General features: G+C 37.2%; 5 protein-coding genes and 1 long non-coding RNA gene across 21 annotated transcripts in view; 1 reads left to right on the top strand and 5 right to left on the bottom strand.

Moving 5' to 3' along the window:
• Positions 1-634: 634 nt before the first annotated feature.
• On the bottom strand, positions 635-4,458 carry LOC124313856. Of its 6 annotated transcripts, none has more exons than XM_046778668.1 (10): positions 4,078-4,181; positions 3,473-4,008; positions 3,252-3,391; positions 2,935-3,069; positions 2,734-2,833; positions 2,606-2,665; positions 2,429-2,508; positions 2,267-2,375; positions 1,953-2,169; positions 635-728 (listed from the first exon to the last, which is right to left on the bottom strand). In XM_046778668.1, coding segments are annotated over exons 2-10 (1,377 nt in total). In that variant the 5' UTR covers position 4,008; positions 4,078-4,181; the 3' UTR covers positions 635-727. The 6 variants fall into 6 exon arrangements, with proteins under 6 accessions (XP_046634624.1, XP_046634623.1, XP_046634622.1 ...); XM_046778667.1 differs by lacking the exon at positions 635-728 and adding an exon at positions 1,534-1,657; XM_046778666.1 differs by lacking the exon at positions 635-728 and adding an exon at positions 1,534-1,653.
• Positions 4,459-4,960: 502 nt separating this feature from the next.
• LOC124313859 lies at positions 4,961-5,770 on the bottom strand. 2 transcript variants are annotated; one of them, XR_006911030.1, is made up of 4 exons: positions 5,651-5,770; positions 5,340-5,457; positions 5,154-5,280; positions 4,961-5,089 (listed from the first exon to the last, which is right to left on the bottom strand). It is a non-coding gene; the product is annotated as an uncharacterized LOC124313859 (long non-coding RNA). The 2 variants fall into 2 exon arrangements; XR_006911029.1 differs by having other exon boundaries at positions 5,340-5,713.
• A 780-nt stretch (positions 5,771-6,550) lies between these two features.
• On the bottom strand, positions 6,551-8,789 carry LOC124313857 (adenosine deaminase-like). Its single transcript, XM_046778669.1, has 8 exons — positions 8,576-8,789; positions 8,329-8,516; positions 7,855-8,255; positions 7,672-7,784; positions 7,318-7,617; positions 7,178-7,256; positions 6,757-6,935; positions 6,551-6,674 (listed from the first exon to the last, which is right to left on the bottom strand). Exons 1-7 carry the CDS (start codon positions 8,591-8,593, stop codon positions 6,859-6,861), a joined length of 1,176 nt encoding a protein of 391 aa, XP_046634625.1. The 5' UTR covers positions 8,594-8,789; the 3' UTR covers positions 6,551-6,674; positions 6,757-6,858.
• A 112-nt stretch (positions 8,790-8,901) lies between these two features.
• LOC124313858 (receptor-binding cancer antigen expressed on SiSo cells-like) lies at positions 8,902-9,752 on the top strand. The gene is made up of 2 exons (XM_046778670.1): positions 8,902-9,330; positions 9,390-9,752. Exons 1-2 carry the CDS (start codon positions 9,034-9,036, stop codon positions 9,657-9,659), a joined length of 567 nt encoding a protein of 188 aa, XP_046634626.1. The 5' UTR covers positions 8,902-9,033; the 3' UTR covers positions 9,660-9,752.
• Positions 9,753-9,761: 9 nt separating this feature from the next.
• LOC124313855 (probable chitinase 2) lies at positions 9,762-12,445 on the bottom strand. Of its 2 annotated transcripts, none has more exons than XM_046778661.1 (11): positions 12,293-12,445; positions 12,114-12,227; positions 11,686-11,889; positions 11,439-11,598; positions 11,278-11,377; positions 11,137-11,213; positions 10,995-11,077; positions 10,847-10,920; positions 10,423-10,608; positions 10,225-10,362; positions 9,762-10,156 (listed from the first exon to the last, which is right to left on the bottom strand). In XM_046778661.1, exons 2-11 carry the CDS (start codon positions 12,181-12,183, stop codon positions 9,845-9,847), a joined length of 1,404 nt encoding a protein of 467 aa, XP_046634617.1. In that variant the 5' UTR covers positions 12,184-12,227; positions 12,293-12,445; the 3' UTR covers positions 9,762-9,844. The 2 variants fall into 2 exon arrangements, with proteins under 2 accessions (XP_046634617.1, XP_046634616.1); XM_046778660.1 differs by having other exon boundaries at positions 12,114-12,215.
• Positions 12,446-13,832: 1,387 nt separating this feature from the next.
• Positions 13,833-15,210, bottom strand: part of LOC124313854 (tensin-1-like) — a 53,289-nt gene continuing 51,911 nt past the window's right edge. For all 9 annotated transcript variants that reach the window (XM_046778650.1, XM_046778651.1, XM_046778658.1 and 6 more), the window contains one exon: positions 13,833-15,166. In XM_046778650.1, coding sequence (XP_046634606.1) covers positions 14,992-15,166 — 175 coding nt within the window. In that variant the 3' untranslated portion in view covers positions 13,833-14,991. The remainder of the gene's footprint in view (positions 15,167-15,210) is intronic.

Genomic DNA, 15,210 nt, shown 5'->3' with positions numbered 1-15,210 from the left:
GCATTCTATTGTTGATTTTCACCAGTGGATAAAGTCCATGACAAGTATCAAAGGATTACTAGTAGGATTACCCTGTAAGCAGAATGAACATTTTTTGGATGACAATAATTTTCAAACAAGATTGCAGCAACAGAAAGCAATACCTCAAATGAAGAGGGCCCTTGTAAGGAAGTAAAAAGGGAGATTCAAGGGTAGCAGCCAACGGTAAGCAAACAAGGAAGCTTGTTGTCTGTATAGTCGTTGTCCTTTTTTTTTGAAAGGACATGACTTCTCATAAAGTCTGCCGTGCCAATTTAGAAATCTGTAATTAGATGAACCTGTAAAAAAAAAATAAACAATAAGTCACCTTGTTTATCATTTGTGTCATCAATGTGCTTGATGTCTATAATTTAAAAGAACAATTATAAAACAGTTTTTAGTATACACTTGAAATTGTCTCTTAAACATTAGATGGACGTAAGTGCAGATCAACCGATCAGCTATCCAAGGTTCCCTAAAGAAGTAGGAATGAGAGATTGGTTCATGCTGGATTGGTTATCTAGCAAGTCCAATACAAATAGCCGATAATGATGAATCCTAATAAAAGATGAGAAGAATTATGTTTCAACAAAAAAAAGCTAGTGTTGGTTGTTATCTGTATCATTTTGATGGCACATTCAGTAGAATACAATAAATGATTTTGAACAAAATAGTTGACGGTAGGCTGCACGACTCTTTCACGTTTCCTTCTGTAAGTTGATGAGAAAAAACATTGAGGTTATTGAACATACACAAGGAATAGAACACACCAACGACAATTTACATACGTAATCACTCGAATTTACCTAAGAATTCATTGGTAATTTTCGAAGAAAAGATAGCTTAACTGTTGACAGCAAATCGCCATAAGTCCATAACTGACACAATCAAAACGCCATCTATTTGACACGTCTCCAAACTCAGTATTTGCAGAACTCTGGTCTTAAGACACTCACAAAACTTGAAAAGCCCAGTTTTGTTTGCTAAAACCTAGCATTCTATCCTTAGAACTGGACAGAGAACAAAGCTCACTTGCTAGTTTCATGCTAATTTTCCGGAAGTATACCGGAAGTAAGCGATAGCGCCTTAACCATTATCGCTATATTATACCTGAATCTTTAATCTCAATCTAATTCTACCACTGAGCCTCTCTTTATGACTATGCTGAACTTACGTCAGGCCGCTAGGCGCTGTACAGCGCCGCGTTGCGCTATCCTATATTGGGGTTGCTGACAGTAGAACTCCAAATACAGAAGAACTCCACCGACAATGGAACCCCAATATTTTAATTAATTTTTAAAAAATTCTTTGGATGCGACAGTAGAACTCCAGCGACAGTAGAAAACTAGAAATCCAAAGACATAAGAATTCTTTTTTTGAAATATTATAAAATTCCCGACAATAGAACTCCAGTACCTGACAGTAGAACTCCACTACGCGACAATATAACTCCAGTAAATTCTTCAATTATTTTTTTCTTTAAATATTTTAAATGTCTGACAATAGAACTCCAACGATTTCAAAACTATTTTCATGCCCGACAGTAGAACTCCATTGAATTGATTTCTGTTCAGGAAAATTCTCGGTGTTGAACGGTTTTTGCCAGGTGGCTATTATAGCCGGCATTACTATAGACTACCTTTGGCAAATTCCAATAAAAACAGGGAGAGAACTGCATTATTCGTTATTTTTAAATTTTCAGGGATGGTTTAGTTTTTAGAAGAGGGTTGGATAGGAATGGGCTCTAAAATAAAATAAAATTGAAAATGCTAATATTTTTCTGATTAATTAAACAATGATAGTACATAAGTGAACAGAATGTTAAAAAACGGACAGTTCTTCAGCAAAGTAGCCTAGTTCACATTTTATCGAAAACTCCGTGCAATTAATTTAATAAATGTTTTATATATTCCAATATTACTGCGCAGACTTACCATTCACATATGAAATACTGAGATAAATTGCACATCCAGTCCCCCCATTTAAATTCATCTCTGCTGTGAAGATAGAGACAGTTCTCTTTTTTTCCACCATCGGGTTGATTGTTTCGCCAGTTTGTAACAGTTATATTTTCTTGCGTCGAAGTCCAAATCCATTGGCCTTCTTTAGCTTCGTCGCTACCTGACGTCCAATAGAAATCTTTTGGTAACCCTATTAAAACGTTGAATCAATAGTTGTTGCAGTATGTGCAATTAGCAATTTTCAATTGTCATATTATAAAGATATCGAAAAAGGTTGATTTTTTTACCTGAATTTTTAATGTGGTTATTAATAAGTTCAGTTTCATTTTGCGTTTCAAGACTTAACAGAAACATATCGTTCTTTCGACAAAATTCTTGTGCGGCTGTCCAATTTCTCTAAGAAAACAAAATGTAAATTTCAAGGTAAAGACAAATAAAAATTGTCTTACCTGCAATTTGGAAAAGCAATAACAAGAATTGCCTACTTCGGCACAAGGAACCCGTTCGTCTAAATGTTCTGGACAGTATTCTGAATTTGTTGTAAAAATAATTATAATAATAATCATTTCAGTACGAATAATACCGTATCATAAAAATTAATAAAAAGTTTCGTAGATTTTGTATACCTACGTCTTCCGTATTATTGCGTTCATACAATGCAGACTTGGAAACAGCAAGATCCGACACTAAATCGAAACAAAGATATATAGAATTTTAAAATTAATTGTGCGCCGGAAAAAAATAGATAGCCTACCGCGACTGGAAAGAATTTCTAAATGTTCCGTTGTTGCCTTAGCGGTCTCTTGCACTGACATGACCATAGCGGTAAGGTTTTGATACTCAACAGAAAATGTCTAGACGTATAGTGATTAAGTGAAAATTACATATGCTCAATACTTAAGGCTAATCGAGCATGTTATTTTACGATAAGAAAAAGGCAAATCAATTTCTCTACCTTGCTCAGAGATTCAAGGTTTTCAATCCGCGATTGAAGACCTAAATTACTTGTTGCTACATTTGTGTTAGAGGTCACGTTGTTTGTTGTCTCATTCTTTGCCTCGTTGGCATTTAGGCACGTCCAAGCAGTTCGCTGGCGATAATAATATTCATCAAAGAGCGCAACAAGCGAAGAAAAATTATGTAGTATACAGTATGTAAATTTGATATTTAACGTATGCATGACAATAGAGCTCATAGAACTCTACACCCATGACTTAAGAATAAGCTATATTTATAATGGAACCAACGATACTATAGTATAGTAAAATTTACCTGCAAATTTGTGAATCTGTCTTCGATTACCCGAAGTTTATCAAAAAGGTAATTTAAAGGAATAAGTTGACTACGCATCCAGCGTTTTTCCTCCTCATAATCGCGTAGAAAAGATTTCGAGTCAAACTGAAGAGAATCTGTTTAGAAACATAAAAAGAAATCCAATCGATTAATTATTTAATACTATACAAAATTGATGATAATCACACTCTGGTTATTACCATTACAACTGCAAGGAATTGAAGAAGTCTGGGTCTGGACAATTAAGGTTTTATCGTCTTTCGAAAATTGGCTTGCACTGCTGTTGGTGGTTGGTTCAACTTCTTTTTTCGATGATTCCAGTACTAGAGTGGCATTCACCAACGCCCCCGTGTTATCTTTGAAATCAATGACCGATGGAATTTGGGGTAACGGAGCAACTTCAAAAGTTCCATTGACCAAAGTCTGATTGTCATAAATTGAACTAACATTTTTGGGTCGCTGGATTTGCAAATCATCTCCTAATATTTCTAAGAAAGTTTCGACACTTTTCACGAAGTTTTTTCGATCCTCCTGTACTTGGGGAGTCATTTTCAATCTTTTCCAAGCTGTCGAAATGAGAGGCAAATCGTTCCAGTGTTTCAACATCACGAACATATCACTGTTCTCGTGAATCCATGTCATTAACTTGTCCTTCTCGGACGCTGATGCAGCGCAGGAAAAAAATCCAATAATAAATGACGCCATAAATAGCCATCCGCTTAATTCTCTGCCCATCCTAAAAAAAATTATTTGTTTAAAAATATTAATAGCAAAGAGATGTAATAACTACAGAAAAATTTTCTACGTTGGTCTAGGAAAACACAAGTTGAGTTTGCCCCACGAAAAATACTGCGTACAACTGGCTACGGAATGGTAGATGAAACTGATGAAAAGGTTCGTTCAACCTAAGATTCTCCCCATTGTTTTTTAACAGTCGGTTAAAAGGAAGGCAAGTGCCAGCGGCTAACACATTGTTGCGTGCACATCTCGAATTGAACTGTCCGTTAGAATTTAAGAATGCTTACCTGTGAATGTGTTAATTTATGAAGGACGTAAAGGCGAGTCGTGACCGGGGAGTTAGCTGCTGATGGTACACGGCTAGTACCCGGCCTGGTAACACATTTTGTGTAATTAGATTTAGGCATGGAATGACCTAAAAAGATCTTTTCATGAAGAACCTCATAAAATAAATTCATTAGTTGTTTTTTTCGTTTTACTGTGTGCATACAGATTCGACACGTTACTTAGATAGGGATTGTAGCCGACATGCAATGGTCTAAATACTTAAAATGAATATACACACAATTATGTTTTCCTGTTTCCCGGTTTTTAAGAATTTCTTTATTTTATTCGCCAAATCGCCATCTTTCCAACTTCCAACAAAACGAAGAGCAGTGGCTTGTACCAAAACTTTTTGTATAATCGACTTTGTTCTGAAAAATAATCGATTACAAGTCGACTTTGGGAAAAAAGTCGCGACTTTAAGTCGACTTTCTAAAATAATCGACTTTTGAATTTTTCTTTGTTTACATTCATGCAACATGCGATTTATTGATACAACAACGGTTGTAAATATTACAAAATCATGTTGGCTCATTTAGAAAAACGAAATAAAATTCATTCTTGGATTCTTCTTGTATTTTCATGGAAGTTAATTCATAGTCAAGTTGTCAAAGGCAGTCATACTTGAGGAAATTGGTACATGGTACACTCGAATTTTGGTACATGATGTATTGAAAAGCTAAAATATAACATAAATGAAGTAATCCTCCAGACACACCTGTAGAATCCAAAGTCTGTCGGAATGCAATGGTCTCCTGTGTTTAAAAAAACGATGAGTTCCCTAGCTAGGTTAGGCATAAAATATTTCAATATCATTACCCAAACTGACGAAACACGAATGGGAGAAATTAAAGGATGTTTCACAGTTGACAGTGTAAGTGTCACTTATCACCTTATCACATTGAAATGCTCGAGCAGTGGTGTATATCCAGTGCAGAGTGTTGCCCTAAAAGTAATGTGTGAATTAAGAGATGGGGAAAAATTTACCAATTAAGAGTGATATACCTAAATTGGCTAGATAGAGGTTCCAAAATGCTTCAGGTGGATGCTCGACTACTCTAGATATATCATAGGCCAATATTCCTAGCAGTGTACACTGTTCTCAATAGAACTAGCAGCGAATCTAGGTAAAAACACGAGAATTAAGTAATATCGCAAGAAAATCTAACAAAGCAGACTTAAGATGAGGAATAAATAGCATTTTCTAAAAATAATTCCATTTGACACACAAGGCTTGAAGTGTCAAAATTAAAATAATAGTCGATGCTGAGACACACAAAAGCAAAAAAACATTTACTAAGCTAAAATAATATTACCTGTTTTCTATATTTATGAAGAATTGAAGGTGTTTTGAAGCCAATTATAAAAAATTTGAATTGACATATGAAAAGTTGTAAACTCGACTTTTGCGAGAAAAGTCGACTACAAAGTCGACGTTTTCGACTCGTAATCGATTATTCGGGTCGACCTAAAAAGTCGACTCAAGTCGACTAAAAGTCGATTTTTTAAAGTCGGTACAAGCCGCTGACGAAGAGGCTTCTCATCAGAAAAGTCGTCTGCTAGTTATGAAAAATATCGTTTTGAAAATAGAATTCAGTCAATACTAACCATCCAAGTTAATCACCAGATGTCCTCCTCGGAGCCCCATCAAACATCAAAAAAAAAAAAATCCAAGTTAATTGCAATTAGTACCAATATTTGCATCCCGAAAACCTGAAACTATACCTTTTCAATATCGGAATAAGATTGATAAAATGCAACGCGTGTATCCTGTCCAGTTATTTCGAAGAGTTCAATTCACCAGTCAGCACTGTGTTACAACACGACTTTTTGCTACGGTTCTTCGAGGTGCACATTCCTCCTTATGTAACAGAGTAGTGACTGGAGTGAAGCATTTACCTTTAAATTTGACTTGTCGCCAGTATGCTACACAATCAGATCAAGGCATTTTTCAACGATTTAGAAATGCAATTGGGCTAAGCAGATTATCAAAACCTGTAAGTTTATCAATGCATCAATCAATTCATAATTTAATTTACATATTGTATACTTTCATTGTAAAGATGTTGCGCACAGTTGGATACAAGTTGTATCAGTCCTTGGATCAAGTGGATTATGACATTTTCTTTAAAAGTAAGTCCTATTACAAATGCATAGAATCTTACTTTAATACTTGAGATGAATGAAATTTTGATGAATTTTTTTAATTTCTAGAATTGAAAATGGATGATACTTTCCACTCTTGGTTCATAGTGAGAGGTCTCCATGTTTGGATGCTGATGGCAAGACTTATGAATGAAGGAGAAAAAGGAAGACTTCTTCGTAATGCTGTAGTTGAAGCTATGTGGGAAGATGTTGAGGCCAAAAGTAAAAGGCTTGGAGTAAGAAATTAAAAATGTGCTCACATAGAATATGCCTTTACATTTTTTTTAAAAATAGGATACGGCTTCGAGCTTGAGAAGAAAACAGATTCAAACTCTAGCTGATGAGTTTCAAGCAAGCTTATTTTCATACGACGAAGGTCTCATGAGTTCTGATACAGTACTGGCCGGTGCAATTTGGCGCACCTTACTTCTTCAAAAAGATTTTGATCCACGTCACCTGGAAGCGTTAGTCGAATACATAAGAGAAAATATCGAAACGTTAGACAAAATTAGTTTTGATGAGCTAAGTAACTGTGAAGTCAACTGGACAAAAGTAAATTTGTAGCAAATGCATCCTATTAGAAGTAATTACAATTGAGTGAATTGACCCAAAATTTGTATTGTTGCACTGAATAACATTTGGTTTCAGTTTGAATTGTAGCCTTTTTTCTTTAAATGTTTAAATGAGTTAATTTATACCATATGCATTGTAGAGTTTCTCCAAAACTGCTTTTTTTACGTCTGGCTCAGCAAACGAATTTTTCATTGCGTTGATATTCTGTAAACAGAAAATGTAGGCGTCATTATTGTTTATCTTCCAAATTGCGTCCGTGGCTTACCGATTTTTGCAATTGTGCAAGAGTTAATCCCCACTGTGCACACAGTACGTATTCGTCGCTTAAATTGGTGTTTGTTACTGTGGGATCATCAGTGTTTATGGAAAAGGAGGCTCCGTCTTGTGCAAAACGCGTTATAGGATGCGGTTTTCCGCCATTCATCGAGACACTACCTGTCAGAAGACTGGACGTTGGGCAGCACTCGAAATGAACGTCATTATCCAAGCAGTGGCGATATATCGACTCGTCTTCCAAAACTCGATAACCGTGGCCAATCCTTTCCGCTTTCATGACAGTCAATGCCTATATCTAAAACTGAAATGAGAGCGCACAGTCAAATTACTGAGCAGATATTACCTTCCACACCATTTGTGCTGGACCAGCTTCACCAGCGTGAACCGTTCGGTGTATGCCAAGCTCAGCTGCTTTTTCAAATACAACAATATCTTCTTTGTCGAGCATTCGAAGCTCTATTTGTTTAAATCGAGTACGGTTAGTACAAACAGGCATATGTAATCCCACTATGACGAATGAGCTTACCTGATTCCTCTCCTGCAATTGGAGTTTCACCTGCTTCGTCACCAGCTATATCAATTCCTACTACCCCTTGATCTTTGAAATGGATGCAAAGATCAAGAATATCTTGGGACCATTCAGGTTTACCTCTAATGCAGCACAAAATTGTTCTGGCAATGATTCCAAAATCTTTTTCACCTCTTTGAAAACCTTTAATTGTTGCTTCAACTACTTCTTGTGCTGAAATTAGTTTGCTGTTAATAGAATCTTCACTTCCAGTGCTGTGACTTAAAAAATTGGCTTGGTTGAAGCTATCTGGCATAAGCAGGAAGGGACAGTATCTTGCTTCTACATAAATAACCCCTTGTTCAGCTGAGCATTCACAAAATTCATAGCTCATTCTTTCAATGGCTTCCAAATCCCCTCTTCAAATTAAATGTGACAATATAGTAATAATAAATGCTATTCATACCTAAAAATTTAATAAATAAAACTCACATGACTGCTGGGAGAAAGATGCCAAATCCCCGAAGAAAAGTCATCAAGCTGTCTGGTTCTTTAACTATTACAGACTCAAGAAATTCTTCGTAAGTACCATTTCCAGGCAGCGGCAAGTTCTTTTTCTTTAGTAGTTCCCAAGCTGTTTCATGTTTTAAGGCACCATCCAAATGAACATGCAGTTCAACCTATAAAAATAATGATTGTAAGACAAACAAATTGAAATAAAAAGTTTGATTTTAAAAACCTTGGGTGAAAAAACCATGTTTGTAGGTCTTTCTTCGAGACTTCACGCAGTAATTTGATTCAAAGATGATGTCAGAAGGTCTGACACGTGACGAGAATGAAAAGATTTATCTATAAACTCTACTTTTCGTGGCAACTGGCAAGATATGGTTACTTTCAAATTCTTTTTTTTTTTGCAGGGCAACAATAACATTGATTGTTGGCTAGCGCCAGCTAGCATGCACATTGCTGCTGTGTTGTCTGCTATGAATCTATGACTTTGAAGTTCCACTTCCGAATAAACCGTGGTAGTGGAAAATGGATAACGCCGCAAGGGCCTAACACTCTTAAGCAAGGCAGACGACTGTTCACATTTTTTGACCTGTCAAAAAAACTTGCGCCGAACTGTCTCGTAATAAATAAAAATTCCTCAGTATTTATCTATACATAAAAACAATTCGTATTTAGTGTGTTTGCACAATGCCAATTTCATATTTTGTGAATCGTATCAAAGGTTTGATTTTGATCATCCTCAACGTTTTCAAACGTGTCATGTGCATTTTTAACAAGCGTAGACGTAAACCCAGTGGAGACGTCATAATGGAATGTGTTGTAACAGAAAGTAGCACTGATAAAAATCGAGACAAAATGATACCTTGGAATACTTGGGAAGAAAAACCAGCAACAGTTGAAGATCATATAGAGCAGTACAGGAAATCACTTACTAAGCTACGCTCAGCCAGTGAAGAAATAGCTCACGAACCTGACTTCTTCAATGTAAGTGTATATAGTTGGCACCAGTATTCAACATTTATTATTTTCTTTCTTTCTTGAAGGACATGACGCCTGAAATAAAAACATCAAATAGCCTGAAGCTTAATTTCCGTCCTTTACCTAATCAGCAGCAACAGCAGAAAGTAACTTTTGATATTCAAGAAAATTTTGACAGCCTGTTATTGTCACCTCCTGGACTTGGTGAGATCGTTGATGAAGATGAAAATCCAACTTCAACTGGTTGGGATGCTGATGCTGAAGACATAAATGCAGTACTGAAACAGCAGAAGATGGAAGAGAGAAGGAAAAGATCCCTTAGATCAGGGGAGTAAAGACTACTGAATTTAAAGAAAATGAATTTCATTTGTCATACATTGATTTCTGTATGAATGTTTACAATCTACTTGTTTTTGTGAATTTTAAAACTTTTTTTGTTATTATCATTAAAAGATTGTATTAAAAGATGTCATACGATAAATTTTTTTAGAAGGAATTATACATCCCATTCAACATTTACTCAATGTAAAAAAGAAAACGTGAAAATCACAGGTGTTAAAACACACACGAAAATATTAATGGAAAATCCCTTGATACCGGAATTGCCAGATGTTGGTTCCTTTTTGTCACCTTGTTGGTCCTTATCATCCTTCGGTTTTTGAGTAACGGGAGTCTTGTCAGTTACGGCACCGTCCCTGGAAGCTGCCTTAAATTCGGAATTGATGGCTCTCAATAATGGGTATCGAACGTTGGAACATTCGGCCATGAAGTCATCGTTGTCTATGGCCCAAATCATAAGCCCGGCAAGTCCTTGATTAAATGCGTAACGAGCCTAAACAAGGTTACATATCATTAGCTTGAATTTCTTTATTTGAATGTTGTATTAAATGATTAGCGTACTTTGATGGCAACGCTTTGCTGATTGTCGTAAGAAACCCACCGTTCACCATTGTACATATAAGGGACTTGAGCAATTTCGTCCCATTGTTCAACCCATTTGTCACCCTCTTGGTTTTTGGCGGTTAGCTCTTTGCAAATCTGTCGTTTTGTTTCAATTAATTACATGTCTTTAAAAACTAACGACACAAACTGATATACCTCATTATATCCAAGGAATCCATCCTCACGAGTGTACGGTCCTTGAAATCCAGTTCCATTCGACGCAGAACCGATTTGACGCAAATTTTTATCAACAAGGGTGAATGTTCTTCCGTAAAAAGGAACTCCGACTACCAATTTAGCCGGTGATGCTCCAAGTTTCAGCAGATAGGTTATTGTATCGTCCTGCATTTTAATAAGTGTGGTGAAATTGACACCTTGTACATTGTCACGTTATATGCATGTTCGCGTGCAACAAGTTGGGCGCAACTTTCCCACACGAGAAAGCTTAAGACATTAATTGATAGCTTCCGTGCAATGCGAAAGTTGAAAAACAAATTGAGAAGAAAACTAACAAGAAAAAGAAAAAGCCCAAAAACAAAATCCTTGCACGGAAAAAACATTGAGAACTAGCAATACTTACAACACTGAGACGAAGTTCGGGTTCGATCATACTGCTGTTGACTGGCAACCTGAGGGGGGCGTTGTGTCCGATTTCTGTAATGTAAAATGCCCCACCACAAAACAATATAAATTTACTCGTTCCAAATAAGCAAGGGAATTTGTATTACGGAAATCCCATGATCCATGGTAATCGTACGCCATGATGTGAATGAAATGAAGATGTTGATTTATCGCTGGAACATCGTAAGCACTTAACAATTAATAAAACATTAGTCTTGTAGATTTTTAAATTATATTTTTTTATAATACCGATTGATAGTTTGAGGAGCAGCACCGATTGCGGCTGTCAAAATAAGTCCAGTTTTATCGAATTCAGCTCTCATTTCCTAATTAGAATAAGCGCTCTATTAATAAAATAAATCTACTTTTTTTTCTTTAAATAATTTATACCTTAAGTAGGAGTGCGAAATTCTCTCGATCGATTGGGCGAGAGCCAACACGGCTGCCGGGATACTCCCAATCCATATCCAATCCATCGAAGCCGTGTTTTCTAGAGAGCAAAATTACGTCATTATAATAATTCAGACTTTTTGAGAAAAGATGATTCTTACTTGATAAAAGTCAAAACGCTGTCGATGAAAGCTTTGCGATTAGCAGGGGTTGAGGCCATGTCAGAATATTTCCCAGATCCTTCGTTCCATCCACCAATGGCAATAGTAACTTTAAGTTTTGGCTGTTTTTGCTTGAAGCCCATGACTTTTTTGTATTGGGCTGTATTTAGAAGAAAAAAAAATAATATATTTTTTATTATAATGTTTTGCAGAAATTAAGGTCATGTTTGAAAGTTGTGCACATTACCTCTGCCACCTCCATCTTCTGTATCAAGGAAAGGGTCCAGAGTTTGAATTGAATGTGTGACATTATCCAGGCCAGCAAATGCGTAGATGATGTGTGTGCAAAGCATTGGGTCAATATTTTCAACAGTAAAAGCACCATTGTTTGGCCGGTATGCAGACCATCCTGCTACGTAGCAAACAACAACTTTGTTGTGGGAGTTGACATCTAAAAAAGGTCAAATAGTACAGCATTTAGTTAGCCCATTTTTTCGCACAAGGACAGATTTTTGAAAGAGATAGATAAGGAAAGAGAGAGGGAAGGTTTGACTAACAGGACCTTATGGCCATTTAAGGCACTAGGTGTTGCCTGAGGGAACATGTTTTGATTCACCTTGACCACTATTAAAATGAGGGAGCCGAAAAAATGTTACAGACATGGGCTTGACTTACTTGCATCAAGGTCTAAACCGGTGGCGTAGGCGAACGCAAGAGTAACACACAGAAATAAGGATTTAATCATCTTTGATCGTCTTCAGAAATGCCAACAACAACCTGTAACCAAAGCTGAAATGTCAGTGAACGATAACAGCAATAGAAACTGTAAATCTTAGATCAACTGAAAAGTTTACCACAGATTGGCGCACGACTTGCCTCGCCTGTTGCAACTGCAGAGAATGACTAAAAATTCCCGGTGAAGCAGTAAATAACAAAGAATGCGACGCCAAAGTGAACGGGGGAATGGAGTGAAACGCACGACACAACACACACAAGTGAACAGTGCCACACAAAAATTCTCTACTGGAGTAAGGGTATTTTTTCCATTTTGAAAATGCCCCTCGGCGAGCGAACCATCTCCTATTGGCTGCAACGGGATTAGGGGGCGTCAACTTTGGCTTTTTCGAAAACTAGCGCGCATGGAGACGCGCGTGTGGGTTACTAGCATTCGTCACACATTACGCAAACTTTGTCAGCGTTTTCCCTGCACATTTCGTGTAGCTTTCGGCAAGTGTCAACAACATGGTTAGTCATCTTCAAGTGCAATCAACGGTCATTCTGAAGTGCGGCACAACAATGACTCAAACACAACTAGAAATAGCGGAATGGGCAAATTTACGCACGAGTCACGTCATTTGTGAATCTGATTTCAACAACATTCCACTTGTATTCCAACAGAAATATGCTAAATAACGCGCAGGTTTTTGTTCGGTTGTAATTGAACCACATCGCAGCACTGGTTTCCACTGTGGAAAACCAGACGAGGAAATTGGATGAGGGCGAGCGAGTCTTATCTTAGCCCCATGTCCGGTTTCTCCAACAAGAGGAAATTCGAGGTTTCCTATGCTGAGAGTCGGTCTGGGAGCCGATTAAGTTCAAATTTATTTCACCCCCTACGGCCCCCAGATGTATCCATACTCCATATTTTCGGGTGCACTGCACCCTGCGTTTTATAACACTCCCGCGTTCGTCGTCGTTGACTGTGAGAAAAAAATGGATAGAAAATTTTGGGTTACTAGGCTTTGGAAAGTTTATTTTTTCTCTCCATTCCCAGAAGGTCATTACGGTTGATCTGAGCCAAAAAAAACCCAAAAACAACAGAAAATACTACGTTGTTAAGCAAAAACAAAAGTGGGTGTATTTACCACTCCTAAATAACATCAAAGGGAGCGGTCGTCCATATCGATCGGCTGACTGGCGGAAGCGTCAATTAGACTCGTAATATTAAATGCCTGGCGGTGATAGGCAGTTCAACAGTCAATTCACGAAAAGCTCTTCCTGTTTATCTATCTGCTGTCTAATCTTCTTTAAGGGGGGGCGAACAATGGAAATTTATTTGAGGTTAAAGGAGGTCGAAGATAGTCGAGACCTTGGTGGATGAGCGGATAATCAAGAAAACAAGTCTTGTGTGTTCTTAATCAAGCGGGATTGGTGATTGCCTTGAAATTCAACTACATACCTACGTGGTGGTGTGGAATGTGACATTTAAGGAGAGCTCCATAACCATTTGACTTTGGTGAATGTTGCACCATTGCTACCTAGTTTTTCCTTTCAAGCAAATATACCGCCTCTGCCATCTTGCGGCTGAAAAAGCAACTACAACGCCGTCATCTAGCAACCGAAAATCCAACTATTTGACGCTGTCTGGAATTTGAAAAAATAAAAAGGTCAACATTTTTCGGGAAGAGAATGGAAGCTGTGTATTTTTGTGTTCAGCTACTGCACGAAGACCAATAGAAAATCAACCGATAATTCCACACACACACACGCGCGTCAATATATCCAATATACCGTTTGTTTTGTTTTTTTAATATTAGGAACACTCGGTTATGTATTACGATGAATTGTGTTTATATGCATATTTATAAATCAAGTCATTATGTATAATTCTACAGGCTCATGTCACCAATCAACTGTGGTTAATATGTGTTCTTTGCTTTTTCAAAAGGGGAAATGGGAGTCGAAATAACATGAAACGATGGCAAAGTACAGGGCGGTGGCATGTGTAGCTAGACGAAGAGGAAGAAAATCAATGGGTTAATCAAGCTCTTCATGCTAGGGACTTTGTTCTCGCTACTAGTCGAATTGGACAGGTGAAGAAAGTCAATAACGGATTGCGGCCACTACAGTCTCTCTCTCTCTTCCTCTTTTTTTTCTCTCGCTAATAATTGTGGGCATTAAAGGCTGATCTCTGCAGCAAATTGGCATTAAAAATGGCACATAAAAATGGGTATTCCATCATTTTTTTTTTGTCTCTTTCACATCATTTTTTCTTAATAGATTGTATGAAATTGGGTTATCAAGAAAATTCAATTCACGTAAAACTGTTTTGCATATACCCATCCAAAATAAAATACAAAATAAAAGAACAGCAATTAACCCATAACAAATATCGAGAATATCGAGAGGAGGGAGAGAATATTTACAATCAAAAAATGAAAGAAACCAGCCAGTTATTATGTATATAAATGTGTCAACGAAAGAACGCCAATTAAACGAATTATATAGGCATGCAGAAGATTCGCATTACAGATTAGTCAAAAGTAGAGAGTGACAGCGGCCAAGGAGCAACAACTGCAAATTGTACGAACAGGTACAGCCGCAAAACGGGATTTTTACTCTTTTAAATGTATAATATGCGTTTGTTTTGTTTTCGCCTTTAGTGTGTTGATGTACGGGTCGGGATGTAAAAATTTCCCTCCCCATTTTTGAACGACGAAGAATGAAGTTTAGTTAAATAACCACACTCACACACGCACACACGCACACAAAAAGCCGAACTAGTAAATCTGAAGAAACAAAAACCAACAAAGTCATTTTTTAAAAAGAATTTTCAAACGTTGTTCTTGCTGTGGCTAGACGACGGAGAAGGAGAAGAGGTCATCATGACTTTAGTGACGAAGTTGACGATAGCCGTGGCTGGCTGTTCGGCTTCAAGTTCAGCAAAAATGTGGCACTGGTTATCAGTTTTGCTGGCTTGTTTACGAGCAATAAATCCAAAGCAGCGACTATAGGTGACAATCGAGGTTATTTTACCATTACAGGAGATTTG

Source organism: Daphnia pulicaria, chromosome 10 (genome assembly GCF_021234035.1).
Source record: "Daphnia pulicaria isolate SC F1-1A chromosome 10, SC_F0-13Bv2, whole genome shotgun sequence".
Classification (NCBI taxonomy): Eukaryota; Metazoa; Arthropoda; class Branchiopoda; order Diplostraca; family Daphniidae; genus Daphnia; species Daphnia pulicaria.
Note: the sequence above shows the minus strand (reverse complement) of the source record. Positions and strands in the feature narration are given on the sequence as shown.